The sequence below is a fragment of the Hyla sarda genome, chromosome 6 (genome assembly GCF_029499605.1).
Source record: "Hyla sarda isolate aHylSar1 chromosome 6, aHylSar1.hap1, whole genome shotgun sequence".
NCBI lineage: Eukaryota > Metazoa > Chordata > Amphibia > Anura > Hylidae > Hyla > Hyla sarda.
This window is the reverse complement of record NC_079194.1, coordinates 20,385,534-20,398,587: the sequence shown is the minus strand read 5'-3', so window position 1 is coordinate 20,398,587 and position 13,054 is coordinate 20,385,534. Positions and strand designations below refer to the sequence as shown.

The following is a 13,054-nucleotide window of genomic DNA, read 5'->3' as shown; positions in this document are numbered from 1 at the left end:
TTTAGGTGGAAAATTTGAAGTGTTTTGTTTTTTCCTCACTTTCCAAAAATCATAAAAGGCAAAAATGAAATAAATAAATAAATAAAAAATAAAAAAATCGCCAAAAAGGGAAGGGGTTAAAAGAAGTAAAAAAATAAAACCTATATAATTTGAGTAACCTTAAGGGGGTTAAATACAAGGAGATAAGCTGTTGATGGAAGTGTCTGGAAGCAGCTGGTCTCTATTAAAACAATATTATTTTAGCCAATATGACTGTCTGATCTTCTCTAAGGACCATTTATGGACCAGACTTTCTTTTTCTCAGGAGCAGAAACTGGAAAGTCCAAACAGTGACATCACCGATCTTCATTCCATTCTGCATCATCTACCTGTAAATAGGGACGTCATGCAATGTCAGACTGTAAGCTACCCCCCCCACCACCACCACCAACAATAGTTGACATTTATATTGTAACTTAAAAATAAAAAAAGTGAAAAACACAAACCTGTAACTTGTCATCCATGTATTTAGTAATGGAGAATGTTTAGTGTACGATTATCTCCTATAGATGAGCCCAGAACCAACGACCCAATTCTTGTGACTTTCTAGCAGTGTTGCCCAACCAGGGTGCCTCCAGCTGTTGCAAAACTACATCTCCCAGCATGCCCGGACAGCCAAAGGCTGGCATGCTGGGAGTTGTAGTTTTGCAACAGATAGAGGCACCCCGGTTGGGAAGGCACCAGATACTGAAACATGTTTTTTTTCCTTTCTATTTTCTGATTGTTATTATTTTGTTCACACATTACGAGGGCAGCCATCTTGCCTGAGCCGTTAACTATGTTTAGTGACAGAACCTACCCCTTTGAAATGATTTGGAGACCTTACAGGTTGTGCTCTGTGACTTGCAATTGTTCCTGGCCGGTTACCTGCCTTCACACCGCACCACTATACACCTTTTGCAAGCCTGAATAATCCCGGTGAGTGCCGTCTTATACTTTTCACATCCTCTTTGTGTCTACTACCATTGTATTTATGGACTGAGCACCTAGTTGGATTGGCTTGTGTCAGTATCCACATGTGTCCTCGTGATTTACCGCAGTGATCACCGTTGCAGTGCCGGACTCTGTATCTTGTATATTATTTGGATATATAATATTTACATATTATATATTTAATATATTTTTAACATTTTTTTATATAATATATTACACACACTCACGTGTATGAGATCAGTCACACACAGATGAGCTGTATACCTCCAAAGGATGCCGAAACAACAGTGTATAAAGAGGAGAAGAAAACAACCTGCATAGTGTTATTGTAGGTATAAACACCTCTACTAAAAATTCTTCATATTATTCTTCAGGCTATCCGCCAACTCTGGAAGTTTTGCAGATTATTTGCGCCTACAAAATTTATGGTTCACGTTTCAACATAAAAAAAAAATAAAAAAATCAGATACATGAAGTCACTCAAAAGAGAATTTATTTATCTATATTGCAGCCGTCCAGAAGGTCATCATCTTCTACACAGACCGCCCCCCCCCCCAAACTGAGGACATAGAAGTGCATAGGTTTGTTTTCTAGTAGAAATACAGACTGACATTGTAGTGAGGAAGGCACAAGACGTTGGCACATGGCTGAACATTCAGGGGTTTGGTCAGAGATGTTTTTGGTGGTAGGGTGCTGAAGTGCAAACATTCAGCCGGTGATCAGTGCCTGGAAACCTCTGCCTGACAGAAGAGATGAGCAATACAACAACGTACCATCAGATCTGGATTTATAAATCAGAATATATCCGTAGAAACAGGGAAACTTCTGTGTCAGCGGGTGGGGGACCTTTATTTTGGTTGCGCTGTATATCTCAGGTATTTCCTCCCAGAAGGTAGGTCTTTGGTGAAAACGCCGCAGGTGAAGATCTTACTGGCTTCTGCCTCGGGGACATTCGGAGGCACCATGACTCTGTCGCCGGGCTGGGGGAGAGCGGGAAGACACAGCACATCAGGTTTACATAGATTCCTTCTGTACACAGTAGATTAGATTGGGGAGTATGATGGGTGTAACTAAGGGAAGTGCAGGCAAAACCATTCTATGACCAGCAGGTAGTTCCATCTCAAATACATGTTTTGATCAAAAAGTGCGCTAAGAGCCTCCATTTTGTTGGCCAAGTGTGCTGCTGCCATTTTATTTTTTCACATATCTTATCCCCCAAAATATTTATATTTTTAGAGTTTTACTAAAAAATGAAAATAAAAAAAAACGCTTTGACTTCTGGACTCTAAAGAAGAAGAAGAAAAAAAAAAAAAAAAAAAAACACGCGAACAACCACAACCACCACCAACTAATACAACAACAACAACAACTAACTAACTAACAAAACAACAACAACTAACTAATACAACAACAACTAACTAATACAACAACAACCCTGTCTATATATTTATTGTGTCATGACCTATACTTTTAAATTTTAAGAGTTAAGACTTATTTGAAGAATTAATTTTTTTATATATAATTATTTTATTATAATGACAGATTATTGATAGAGATATATATATATATATATATATATATATATATATATATATATATATATATATATATATATATATATATATATATATATATATATATATATATATATATATATATATATATACACACATACATACATACATACACACACACACACACACACACACACACACTTATTATCTATAGCCAACAATATTTTCTCCAAAGGGGCCTTCTATAAGCAGTCATTACTGTATTCGTTTACTCCCATATTACTCCAGAAGGCCTACAGACTGCCCTAATAACTGACCGGACCGCTAACAGGCGAGACCCCTAACCCTTCACTCCCTGCATGCCTCCATCGCAATTGAGCTCGGCATGCAGAGGGTTAAACAGCCAGGATCAGAACAATCGGACACCCGTCACATATAGAGAGGGCTCCGCTTGTGAACCGTCTTTATATGCAAAGACCTCCCAAAAAATAAAAAATAAATAAAAAAAGCCTAGGTGGTCATAAAGAGGCTAAAGTGTGGCTTTATAATAACCCCTTACTGTAGTTTCCTAACCAGAGTGCCTCCAGCAGTTGCAAAACTACAACTCCCAGCATGCCCGGATAGCCAACGGCTGTCCGGGCATGCTGGGAGTTGTAGTTTTGCAACAGTTTGAAGCACACTGGCTGGGAAACAATGGGGGAGATTTATCAAAACCTGTCCAGAGGAAAAGTTGCTGAGTTGCTCATAGCAACCAATCAGATCGCTTCTTTCATTTTTGAAAAGGCCTCTGGAAAATAAAAGAAGTGATCTGATTGGTTGCTATGGGCAACTCAGCAACATATCCTCTGGACAGGTTTTGATAAATCTCCCCCAATGTATTTAAAATGTGCACTATTAATTTTATTAGGGTGTTAAAAGGCATTACAGCATTGTACGCAGCTGCGGTGCGGCTATAAACCCCAAACATTCAAAAGGCCGATCTCACTAAAGTGCTGCAGCAGCTGTTTGGGGTGCCGGATCCATTCTTACCTTCCAGTCGACGGGAGTCGCAACGTTGTGGTGAGCGGTCAGCTGCAGGGAGTCCACCACCCTCAGGATCTCATCAAAATTCCTACCGGTGGTGGCCGGATACAAGATGGACAGCTTCATCTTCTTATCTGGGCCAATGATGAAGACCTAAAAAACAAAGAAGGCCTTAGTGAAGCAATACATACAGATTCCACCTCCCCAATATTGTGAGTCCAACCACTGCCAGAGACCGCCGCCGCTACCCGCTTCTCTCCCCCTGCCTGTCCTGGGTCCAACCACCGCTGCTGCCAGAGACCGCCGCCACCCGCTTCTCTCCCCCTGCCTGTCCTGGGTCCAACCACCGCTGCTGCCAGAGACCGCCGCCACCCGCTTCTCTCCCCCTGCCTGTCCTGGGTCCAACCACTGCTGCTGCCAGAGATCGCCGCCACCCGCTTCTCTCCCCCTGCCTGTCCTTAGTCCAACCACTGCTGCTGCCAGAGACCACCGCCACCCGCTTCTCTCCCCCTGCCTGTCCTGGGTCCAACCACTGCTGCTGCCAGAGACCGCCGCCACCCGCTTCTCTCCCCCTGCCTGTCCTGGGTCCAACCACTGCTGCTGCCAGAGATCGCCGCCACCCGCTTCTCTCCCCCTGCCTGTCCTTAGTCCAACCACTGCCAGAGACCGCCGCCGCTACCCGCTTCTCTCCCCCTGCCTGTCCTGGGTCCAACCACCGCTACTGCCAGAGACCGCCGCCAGAGACCGCCGCCACCCGCTTCTCTCCCCCTGCCTGTCCTTAGTCCAACCACTGCCAGAGACCGCCGCCGCCCCATTGTCCCCCACTATCCCCGGTTTTATAATTACCTGTTCCCAGGGTCCGCCCTACTTCTGGCTCCGGCAGTGTCCTGAGCTGTCACTGTGCGCCGGGCCACTGACTGACGTTGCGTTGCATTGAGGACGTCACTCGTCATTGCGCTGCGCAGAGCGGAAACCGGTAATTATAAAAACCGGGGATGGGGGGGGGGGGTGGCAATGGGGCACTGGCGGCGGTCTCTGGCTGCGGCCATGGTTGGACTCAGGACCCCAGGACAGGCAGGGGAAGAGAAGCGGGGGGCAGCGGTGGTCTCTGGCTGCGGCCATGGTTGGACTCAGGACCCCAGGACAGGCAGGGGGAGAGAAGCGGGGGGCAGCGGTGGTCTCTGGCTGCGGCCATGGTTAGACTCAGGACCCCAGGACAGGTAGGGGGAGAGAAGCGGGGGGCAGCGGCGGTCTCTGGCCCCGCAAAAGCCGCTGCAGTTCATTGATTGTGCCGCTGCAGTTCATATGGATTGTGCAAAAATTGAAAGGGTTACGATTTTTAAAACGTAAGGATGAAAAAACTAAACTGAAAAATGCTTGGTCCTTAAGGGGTTAAAGGGGTGCTCTGGTGAAAAAGAACTTTTCATATCAACTGGCTCCAGAAAGTTCAACAGATTTGTAAATTCCTTCTATTAAAAAAATCTTAATCCTACCAGTACTTATCAGATGCTGAAGTTGAGCTGTTTTTTTTTTTTTTAAGGCCATTGGATATTGTAAGTAGTACCTAAATACCCTTGATAAATTTTCTTCTTTCGAATAATTTTGTTTCTTTATACACTGTTATTGTATTCTTATTTTATATTGCATATACTTATTGTTCTGTAGTTTATTATGTTGCAAAATAAAAGGAAAAAAAAAAGTTGAGCTGTTATCTTCTGTCTGACCACAGAGCTCTCTGCTGACATCTGTCTCGGGAACTGTCCAGAGTAGAAGCAAATCCGGCATAGCAAACCTTTCCTGCTCTGGACAGTTCCTTAAAATCTTAATCCTTCCAGTACTTATTAGCTGCTAAATACTACAGGAGGAAATTATTTTCTTTTTGGAACACCGAGCTCTCTGCTGACATCACAAGCACAGTGCTCTCTGCTGACATCTGTCCATAGTAGGAGAAAATCCCTATAGCAAACATATGCTGCCCTGGACAGTTCCTAAAATGGACAGAGATGTCAGCAAAGAGCACTGTGCTCGTGATGTCAGCAGAGAGCTCTGTGTTCCAAAAAGAAATGAATTTCCTCTGTAGTATTCAGCAGCTGATAAGTACTGGAAGGATTAAGATTTTTTAATAGAAGTAATTTAAAAATCTGTTTAACTTTCTGTTAAAAAAAAAAAAAAAAAAGAAGTTTTCCACCGGAGTACCCCTTTTATGTCTTGGACCCAAGACCCAATAACCTGGTTGGCCTTGCTTGGTGGGTACTAACCACTATATACTGAGAACACCCCACAAGACCGCATGTTTTGAAGATTCTCTGACCAGGTCCTCGAGGCATTTCTACATTTGCGCATTTGTTCTGACTGGTCACGTGCTTCTCATATCCTTCCACCAACAGGCGCCACTGCTGAGTTGCCCATAGCAACCAATCAGATGGCTTCTTTCATTTTACAGAGGCCTTGTTAAAAATGAAAGTAGTAATCTGATTGGTTGCTATGGGCAACTAGGCAACTTTTTCTCTGGACAGGTTTTGATAAATCTCCCCCTATATCTCTACTCAGTCGGCCATTGGATTGTCAAATATTTATATCTTTTGTGTGTTTATATCTCATACACACACGTATATATTTGAAAAATTATAAACAATTTTATTATATTTATTGAATGCAATTTAAATGTTAGGCATCCTACTACTTTTCACTATATGGGATATTTCTGTAGGAAAGGAAGGGGGTTAAAGGGGTACTCCACCCCTAGACATTTTATCCCCCTATCCAAAATGGATAGAGGATAAGATGTCTGATCGCGGGGGAACCCCCCGCCATCTCTGCTGCGGCACCCCCAGACATCCGATGCACGGAGAAAACTTTGCTCCGTGCAGGATGACTGGCGATGCGGGGTGGAGGCTCGTGATGTCACGGTCACGCCCCCCTCAATGAAAGTCTATGGGAGGGGGCGTGGCTGTCTTCACGCCCCCCCCCCCCTCCCATAGGCTTGCATTGAGTGGGCGTGGCATCACAAAGCAGGGCGTGACATCACGAGCTTCCGGGGCTGCACCTGATGCGCAAAACAAACACTGGTTGCAGCAGGGAGATTGCGTGGGTCCCACGATCAGACATCTTATCCCCTAGGGCAGTGGTCTCCAACTTTCAGACCTCCAGATGTTTCAAAACTACAACTCCCAGAATGCCCGGACAGCCGTTGGCTGTCCGGGCATTCTGGGAGTTGTAGTTTTGCAACATCTGGAGGTCCGCAGGTTGGAGACCACTGCCCTAGGGGATAAGATGTCTAGGGGCAGAGTACCCCTTTAAGTTAAACAGATTTTGCCACTAAATTAGTAACCCGTGAATGTATATAACCTCCATAGTATCACTTGCGTTAGCCATGATTAAGGGTGCCCTGGGTGCCAGAAACAGGTCAGTATTCCGACTCATATTTGATTTTATCTATAATGCATGGACGCATTCAATAAAATTTTCATTTGTTGGATGCGATTGTTATTTGTTGCGGAATAGACACTCACACATCGGGCAGTCACTGGCATCCCCTCATTGTCCTTCTCATCGGGATCCAGCATCCCCAGCATTACAGCGAGGTCCCTTTTGGGGTCTGCAATAATGGGGAAGGGAAGGGTCTCCTTGGGCTCTTCGCAGTTGTAAGAATTGATGTCCTGAGGAGGCAGAAGACGAAAGATGAAAGAACGTGCACAACAGGAAACAAAGAAGCTTCTGTAACCACAAGACGAACCTAGAAGAACTTCCTACTGAAGATTTGCTTCAAAAAAGGTGCAAAGTGCATTAATATTTAGCTGTAAACTTTAAGATTACATGAACACGTATCACTATCCAGAGACCTCGGAAATGGCTTCCACACCATGTTCTGCGTCATTTTTGTAAAGGAGTACTGCAGTGTAGGAAAATGTATAAGTGTGATCGCAGGGGTCCAAGTGCTGGGACACACACACACACACACACACACACACACACACAAACACACACAAACACACACAAACACACACAAACACACACAAACACACACAAACACACACAAACACACACAAACACACACAAACACACACAAACACACACAAACACACACAAACACACACAAACACACACAAACACACACAAACACACACAAACACACACAAACACACACAAACACACACAAACACACACAAACACACACAAACACACACAAACACACACAAACACACACAAACACACACAAACACACACAAACACACACACACACACACACACACACACACAAACACACACACACACACACAAACACACACAAACACACACAAACACACACACAAACACACACACACACACACAAACACACACAAACACACACAAACACACACAAACACACACAAACACACACAAACACACACAAACACACACAAACACACACAAACACACACAAACACACACAAACACACACAAACACACACAAACACACACAAACACACACAAACACACACAAACACACACAAACACACACAAACACACACAAACACACACAAACACACACAAACACACACAAACACACACAAACACACACTTCATCTCTATGGGAGAGCTAAAAGATACACAAATACAGTGATCCCTCAGCTTACAACGGCCTCAACATACAACAGTTTCAACATACAATGGGCCAGAAAAGACCATTGTAACTTGAAACTAGACTCAACATACAATGTACTGACAGTCCAGATCTGTGAAATGTGATGGCCGGAAGAACCGACTAATCAGAATGGACATTCACTGGTAAAACACCTGTATTACTGAAGTGCATGCACTGACTGGTGTCTGGTAGCGCCCCCTACAGTACAGGGAGGTACTACAGGTTTCTGTCCCAGGGTTAGTTGCTCCTTTGGACACCAGGTGTGGGTGGCTCCATTACTTTTTTTTTTTTTTTTTTAGGACATTTGGGGAGATTTATCAAAACCTGTGCAGAGGAAAAGTTGCTAAGTTGTCCATAGCAACGCTTCTTTCATTTTTTTAAAAGGCCTTTGAAAAATGAAAGAAGCGATCTGATTGGTTGCTATGGGCAACAGCAACTTTTCCTCTGCACAGGTTTTGATAAATCTCCCCCAATGTGTTCTGTACAGGACCCTGAAGAAGCTCCTGTCCTCTACATAGACAGTGATTACAGCTCCAGCAGAATCTTTATTACTTTTATATGTAAGGAGGAAAGGTAGGATCCAGCTCTTGATGCAAATAAAAACCATTTGATTCAGTAGACATACACAGGAACACAGGAAGTTACGCGTTTCAAGCGGCAAGCGCTCTTAGTCTTAAAGGGAACCAATCATCAGATTTTACCCTATATAATGCTTGGCAAAAAGTTATATAGGGTAAAATCTTTATTTTCACCATTCCCGGGGGACGCTCCTGCCCCCAGGGATGGTGAAGATATGAAGTTATAAACTAGTCACCGCCGCAGCCGTAAGTAGTCACCTGGGCAGGGAGCTATTCTCGTTCTTCGGCCAGCAGCAACGCCCCCTCCGCTTGATTGATGGGCCGCGTCATTGTTCCGCTCACTGAACAGACGGAGCAGAGCGATGACGCGGCCCATCAATCAAGCGGAGGGGGCGTCGCTCCCGGCCGAAGAACGGGAGTAGATGAGAAGAGCTCCCCGCCCAGGTGACTACTTACGGCGGCGGCGGTGACTAGTTTATAACTTCATATCTTCACCATCCCTGGGGGCAGGAGCGTCCCCCGGGAATGGTGAAAATAAAGATTTTACCCTATATAACGCTTTGCCAAGCGTTATATAGGGTAAAATCTGATGATTGGTTCCCTTTAAGTACGACTAAGAGCGCTTGACGCTTGAAACGCGCAACTTCCTGTGTAGGTCTACTGAATAAAACATCAAGAGCTGGATCCTACCTTTCGTTCTTCTAATTGCTCCAGTGTTGTCCAGCACCTGGATCCGTGCTCCATCTGCCTGGGCGGGGTGAGCCGGTTGCACTCTTTTCCTTTTATATATAAGGATTTGCTTTATCTGTATTGTTTATCTACTTATTTTCCTTTAATCCTCACTTTTTCCTATTTTTTTGATGACATTTTGGGGCTTAAGAACCAATTACCAGGTTTCCACAGAGTTATGGTCTCAGGATACAATGGTTTCAACATACAATGGTCGTTCTGGAACCAATTAATATTGTAACTTCAGGGACCACTGCACAGTGCTCGGGTATCTCTGGCTCTCCCATAGAGATTAATGGAGGGCACGTACAGACCCCCGCTCCGTGCACGAGGAGAGCTGGAGCGTCGTGCAGGAGATAGGGGATACATTTTTCTATACTGCAGGACCCCTTTAAGGGAATCTGTCATCAGTATCGCCCACACTAACCTGTTTTTTGGTTTATACAGATTACCAGGCTTGGTGCACGGAAGGGGGGGGCATTCTCTGGCCTCCAAGTGCACGCTAACGTCACGTTGCTTCTTCTGCCTTCTGCTCGGCGAATCAATATTCATGAAGCTCAGTTTGCATACCTAATCAGATACTCGCCGGCGGGACCCCCACCAGCAGGTATCGCGGAGGTGCCAAATAGAGATGAGCGAACTTACAGTAAATTCAATTCGTCACGAACTTCTCAGCTCGGCAGTTGATGACTTTTCCTGCATAAATTAGTTCAGCCTTTGGGCTGGAAAAGGTGGATACAGTCCTAGGAAAGAGTCTTCTAGGAATGTATCCACCTTTTCCAGCCCACCGGAGCACCTGAAAGCTGAACTCATTTATGCAGGATAAGCCATCAACTGCCGAGCCGAGAAGTTCGTGACGAATCGAATTTACTGTAAGTTCGCTCATCTCTAGTGCCGAACTATGCAGCGCACCCAGCAGCTCCGCGCACGTCATAGCAGGGACCGGTGGCTAATCCCGAACATCACCGATCGTGGCGATGTCCGGCATTAACCCTATAGACGCCGCGATCAAAGTTGATCACGGCATCTAAAAATCCTGAAGTTAAACTGCCCGTTAGCTCAGGGGATGCCGATTTGGATCACCGCAGTGAAATCGCGGCGTTCCGATCAGCTGTGAGGACGGCCGGAGGTTCGTTGCCGTGCTCCGTGCCGTCCAATAGTCGCTCCTTTACTGCAGCCATCCACGGCAAGCAGTAGTAAAGGAACACCGGTAATACTGATCAATGCTATGCTATGGCATCACACTTGCATGTAAAAGTGCCCTATGGGGATAAAAAAAAAAAAAAAAAAAGGGTAAAAAAATGTAAATAAATGAATTACCCCCTTCTAATAAAATTTTTTATCCCCCCCCCTCCCCCTTTTAAATAAAATATTTTAACATAAAAAAGCCCTTCCTCTAATAAAAAAAATATATATATTTTCCCATGAACAAGAAGAAAATAAAAAAACATGTCACATGACATAGAATTTTTTTTTTTTAAAGTATCGGTAATTGGTATCGGCGAGATTGGTACTCTAACTCGGTCTTAAAAAAATGGTATTGGGGCATCCCTCGTGCAGATGCTATTTACATAGTCTAAGATGGTCACAGCTATAAAGGGGGCTGCACGCCGCTTCTGGGTGTACTCTGGAGGTGGTGCCATGCGCCTGAGCATTATGAATATTCATTAGCTGGGCGGACGGAGGAAGGAGTAAAACTAGACGAGTGTTTCTCAACCAGGGTGCCTCCAGCTGATGCAAAACTACAACTCCCAGCATGCCCGGACAGCCTTCGGCTGTCCGGGTATGCTGGGAGTTGTAGTTTTGCAACAGCTGGAGGCACCCTGGTTGAGAAACACTGACTTAGAAGCTTGTGAACGCCCCTGATGCACCACGCCTGGTTACAGCGTCACCCGCACTACAAGCCAGTACCATAGTGTTTTCCCAAACAGTCTCCAGCTGCTGCAAAACTACAACTCCCAGCATGCCCCCCTTTGGTATTAACCTTGCTCCAGCCGAGATGATCCGGCACCGAATCTATGGACAGAGCGATCATGCGTACGTTTCGCTTTTTGAATTCTGGCGCCATCTTTGCGGCCCGTCCCAGCTCTGTGGTACACACCGGCGTATAGTCTCTAGGGTGGGAGAAAAGGACACCCCATCTGAAAAGAAAAATAGGTGACATCTCAATTAGGGTCAACTTAAAAGGGGTATTTCACATTATATCCAATGACCGCCAAGCATTGTACTAAAGGTATATCAGTCATTAAAGATTACCTGTCATGATATTGATAAATTTCATAATCCCCCCAGATCACTGCCCCCATCATGATAACCCCCCACCCCCTGCCTTTATTTTTTAGTTTTCTACCTTGATATTGCTCTGTAAGAGCAGGCGTGACATCATCTGAAGCCATACAGGGGAGAACTTCCTCCCTCACTCTGCTACACACAGCCCAGAGCAGTTCAGTGTGAGATGAGCTATGATTGGCTAAGGCTACACACACCCCCTCAGCACTCCAGACTGCATTTCCAAAGTCTGTGCAAGAGATGGGGGAAATGTACTCTGGACAAGTAGGGAGACACCTAGTGGCAGCTTTTTTTTAAACACAAAAAACATTTAGGCCAGTGTTCCCCACCTTTCGCCTGCTACTTTATATAACCTATTTAACTTATTTTGGCTGCCAGGGTGCTCACTGTATGGGTAGGGTCACACACAGTGTATTTTACACTGCGCATGCGCCGTCAGCAGTCACAAGAGCTCCCTGCTGCGGCCGGATAACTTTGTGTCTTTGCTTGTAGTGGCAGATTTCCTTCTGCGCATCTGCTGCGCGCAGGCGATAGAAATCCACCGCTAGGATAGAACACACAGCAGGGAGTGCGAAATACACAGAGGATGCGCTGTGTGTGTGACCCTACCCTGTTACAGCATCGCCCTAAACCACCAGTGATGGATAAACAGACTGAAGGGGCTTCGGCCCAGATTCACTGTTCTAGTCCAGAAGTAAACAGGCTTCACTAAAGGGTCTTGTTTAGCATTCGTGCATTTACGATTGTGGCGCATGGTCTACGATAACTTTAGCGCCACATGTCTGATCTTGCTAACATGCAGCCCGTTTACACCAAAGTAGCACATACTGCGACAAACTTACGTGTCAGGAGCAGGTGCCATTGTTTCATCATTCAGATTTTTAACTGGCACAGACACAGCGAGTCGAAAAACAGAAGCAATGAACAGGAATAGTAAATACAGTGGAAACACAAACACCCCCCCCTTCCCCCAGTGGAGCAGATATTAGTCTGAGCCCTGATATGGACATTGCAGGAACATTTCTGTATTATCTGGGCCTCTTGACTTGGTTGAACACCAAGGAATAATTTGCGCTCATTAGACTTTGCACCCTCTTATTTACTCAGTCTCCATTGTGCGCTCCCTATATACATTATGAGGAGTGAGGGATTATGGACAGAAGCCTAGGAAGTCTTCTGAACCTTTGTAAATATTCTTGCGAGATTTTTTTCCTTTTGTGACCCTGTTCTTTCCCCATCTCTCCTGATCTCCCCCCCTCCCCCCCCCCATACACCAGACCGCCATCTCTCCTGATCTCCCCCCCCCCCATACACCAGACCGCCAT

General features: G+C 45.3%; 2 protein-coding genes across 3 annotated transcripts in view; one reads left to right on the top strand and one right to left on the bottom strand.

Annotated features, from left to right (window-relative positions):
• Positions 1-485, top strand: part of ANKRD45 (ankyrin repeat domain 45) — a 41,433-nt gene extending 40,948 nt beyond the window's left edge. For both annotated transcript variants that reach the window (XM_056523273.1, XM_056523274.1), the window contains exon 6: positions 305-485. In XM_056523273.1, the coding sequence (XP_056379248.1) occupies positions 305-333 (29 nt within the window). In that variant the 3' untranslated portion in view covers positions 334-485. The remainder of the gene's footprint in view (positions 1-304) is intronic.
• Positions 486-1,478: 993 nt separating this feature from the next.
• The window catches only part of PRDX6 (peroxiredoxin 6), a 20,100-nt gene continuing 8,524 nt past the window's right edge, over positions 1,479-13,054 (bottom strand). The window contains exons 2-5 of the mRNA XM_056528025.1: positions 11,425-11,581; positions 7,022-7,168; positions 3,516-3,662; positions 1,479-1,952 (exon numbers count right to left, since the gene is read on the bottom strand). Coding sequence (XP_056384000.1) covers positions 1,821-1,952; positions 3,516-3,662; positions 7,022-7,168; positions 11,425-11,581 — 583 coding nt within the window. The 3' untranslated portion in view covers positions 1,479-1,820. The remainder of the gene's footprint in view (positions 1,953-3,515; positions 3,663-7,021; positions 7,169-11,424; positions 11,582-13,054) is intronic.